Raw genomic sequence first — 3161 nt, 5'->3', positions numbered from 1 at the left:
GGGGCTCAAAGGGTTGCCAAAGACTAACCCCCATCAGATGTATATCTCTTCCATACCAGTGTTACCCTGACAGTGAATTGTAACATTATAGCCACCTCTTTGTTAAACCACCCTAATGAACCAGCACTAGGATAAAGACTTAGAATTGTCGGTGGATTAGCACCACACTCACATTACTTTAATGAGCAACATATTTGGGAATTTTGTTTTCTTATTCATTCTGACATTCTGGACAGGTATATAACCAGTACTCACTGACAGGGGTCACTTTACCTCCCTGATCCTAGCACTAGACAGAGCAAAGGGGAATACCTTGTTCTCCACCTTCCGTTTCACAAAGTCTGGGATATTATTGATCTATCTTGCCATTCTTCATCCCCTAAATTTGTGGCACGTATCATTCTTAGCATCACCTCCTCTTCTCCCACACCAAGTCAACTAAAGGTTAAAGAAGTTAAATGGCAGTTTACATAAGGTTCTGATCTCGGATAAGACCCTTAGTCTTCCACCAGAAGCGCAGGGAAGGGGAGTCGCTGCGGTTTCCTGCTTCAACAGTGCTTGAACGGAACCCGCTGCTCGATTCCCGGCCGGAGCCGCCCTTAGCCACCTCTCCACCTTCACCTCCACTAACCAACACTTCTTCCGTCCTACAGTTGAGCAGCAGCCGCCCGCTCAGCCGCCCCCGGCCGTCGCCGCCGCCGCCTCCTCCTCCTCCGCCGCCATGACCCCCTCCCAGGTGCGGCAGAACTACCACCAGGACTCGGAGGCCGCCATCAACCGGCAGATCAACCTGGAGCTCTACGCCTCCTATGTCTACGTGTCCATGTCATACTACTTCGACCGCAACGACGTGGCGCTCAAGAACTTCGCCAAGTACTTCCTGCACCAGTCGCACGAGGAGCGCGAGCACGCCGAGAAGCTGATGAAGCTGCAGAACCAGCGCGGCGGCCGCATCTTCCTGCAGGACATCAAAAAACCCGACCGCGACGACTGGGAGAGCGGGCTGAATGCCATGGAGTGTGCTCTGCGCTTGGAAAAAAATGTCAATCAGTCGTTACTGGAACTGCACAAGCTGGCAACTGACAAGAATGACCCCCACTTATGTGATTTCATCGAAACCCACTACCTGGACGAACAGGTCAAGTCCATCAAACATCTGGGTGATCACGTAACCAACCTGCGCAAGATGGGGGCCCCCGATTCTGGCATGGAGGAATATCTTTTTGACAAGCACACCCTTGGAGACAGTGACAACGAGAGCTAAGCCACACCCGGCTTCCCCCACACCTGGGAACTGTGGGCGCCACTCCTACTGTCTTTCAGTGCATGCATATTTTGGTTATCTGACCTTTTCATAATCTGTACCAAAAAACTACCACCATTTACATCCCAATAAAGTGACTTGGTACTGATGAAAAAAAAAAACCTTAGTCTTCTTTATGAAAATGAAGTGCTTTTCTGTCTAAACTATAATACCATAGCTAAGTCTATTAGTTAGTAACAGAAGGCATTTATATATTTGTGATTTTAAAAAATTGTGATTTAAAAAAATCATTATTTAGCAATATGTTATTCATAAGAAGCTTTCTTGAGTCTTTAGCTATAAAATGTGATGGATGCCAAAGAAATCCCTTATAGTAACAGAAGGGTTAGTAAGAAAGAATTACTGGATTTGATTGGACTTAAACAAATTCATTCTATCTTAAGAGTAAGGAAATCTGGTTTGTAATACATGTTCTGTAAGTACCTTACTTAATGACCTTGGGAAAATCAATGTAATTTCTTGGGCTTCAGTAGTTCCCCATTTGTAAAATGACAACATGAACAAGTTCTAAAATTCTATGATAAGGTTATTGAGTGCCATGCAGAATATAAAGGTAAGACACTATAGTCTATGCATTCAAATATTTAAAATACAAAGGAAGGATAGCATTTATAAAAATAATAATAGCATTCAACCTGTATTTGTTAAGCATCTGCTATTTGCCAGACATTTAGTTAAGTGCTAAAGATGTGTGATGAAAAAAGCAAGTCCTTCAGTGAGTTTACATTCTACTACAGGAAAACATTACCACACAAAAGTAAATAGAAAATATATACAAGGAATAGAAAGTAAATTTTGGTGGGAAGATCATTAGAAACAGGAAAGATTAAGATAGTTTTCCTCTAGGGGTGAAATGATATGGGTTTTGAACAAAACTAAGGATTCTAAAAACAAAGACAATGAGTGAGTGCATTCCAGGCTTCCTCTGTAAAGGCACAGAGGGTGGAAGTGGAATGTCACAGAGAACAGCAGATAAAGCAGTTTTGTTAGAATACAGAGTATATGAAAGAGACTAGAGTGCAGTAAATCTAGAAAGGGAAACTGAGGTCAGAAGGCAATTAGCTTTAAAAATTAAAAAGGAGAATTTATATATTTTATCACAGAGGAAATTGGTACTTCAAAGTTTTTTCATATATAAAATGAATGTGTTAGAGTAGGTGATCCTGAATTTCTCTTCTAGCTCTTGATTCTAGATTTTTGTCACTCCCATTTTCTGTTTTATTCCTAGCCATGGAAAGACAATATCTTTCCCTATCAGAGAAGTAGGACAAAGGAATTCAGGTTCATTTCAGTTTTCTGGATTTAATTTGTATCACTGGTGTGGACCACAATTGGTATGTACATGAATGTGGAAGAGAGATAAAATGAATTTTCTCACTTATGTTAATTAAAAGAGATCAAGTAAAAGAAGTAGCAGAAAAAAAAGATTTCAAAATGCAGATATGAAAGGTATAAGGGTTTTTCTGCTTAGCTGACTAAGTGTAGATGACTGGAATTTGCATTAAAAAAGAGCTAAAGAGAGTCTCTAGGTCTAAAAGTCAATAATCTTTCTCTCTGTGAGAAAACACACATATACAATACACACACATGTTTGTATATGCATACACATACATGGACACTATACATGCATATACACATATATGGATATAGTTCCATATCTATATCTATCTAAAATAAAGGCCAGAAGATGGCAGCATATAGAAGTAGTAGTTTAGTATAGATGTCCAGAAAAAAAGTAGCAGATGGTAGTTCTTCTGAGAAATTGAAGGCATGTATTCCCTATATACATGACTCTTCACAAATTTTTCCCTTGTAATATATCCTTCCTATGTGTCTC

General features: G+C 40.4%; 1 protein-coding gene across 1 annotated transcript; it reads left to right on the top strand.

Annotated features, from left to right (window-relative positions):
* Positions 1-629: 629 nt before the first annotated feature.
* Positions 630-1425, top strand: LOC138175665 (ferritin heavy chain-like). The gene is made up of 2 exons (XM_069106154.1): positions 630-736; positions 767-1425. Exons 1-2 carry the CDS (start codon positions 722-724, stop codon positions 1262-1264), a joined length of 513 nt encoding a protein of 170 aa, XP_068962255.1. The 5' UTR covers positions 630-721; the 3' UTR covers positions 1265-1425.
* The last annotated feature ends 1736 nt before the right edge of the window (positions 1426-3161 follow it).

Source organism: Petaurus breviceps, unplaced genomic scaffold, assembly GCF_028583685.1.
Source record: "Petaurus breviceps papuanus isolate PSGF00001 unplaced genomic scaffold, PetGlider_PUasm1.0 78, whole genome shotgun sequence".
In the NCBI taxonomy this organism is placed as follows: Eukaryota; Metazoa; Chordata; class Mammalia; order Diprotodontia; family Petauridae; genus Petaurus; species Petaurus breviceps.
Note: the sequence above shows the minus strand (reverse complement) of the source record. Positions and strands in the feature narration are given on the sequence as shown.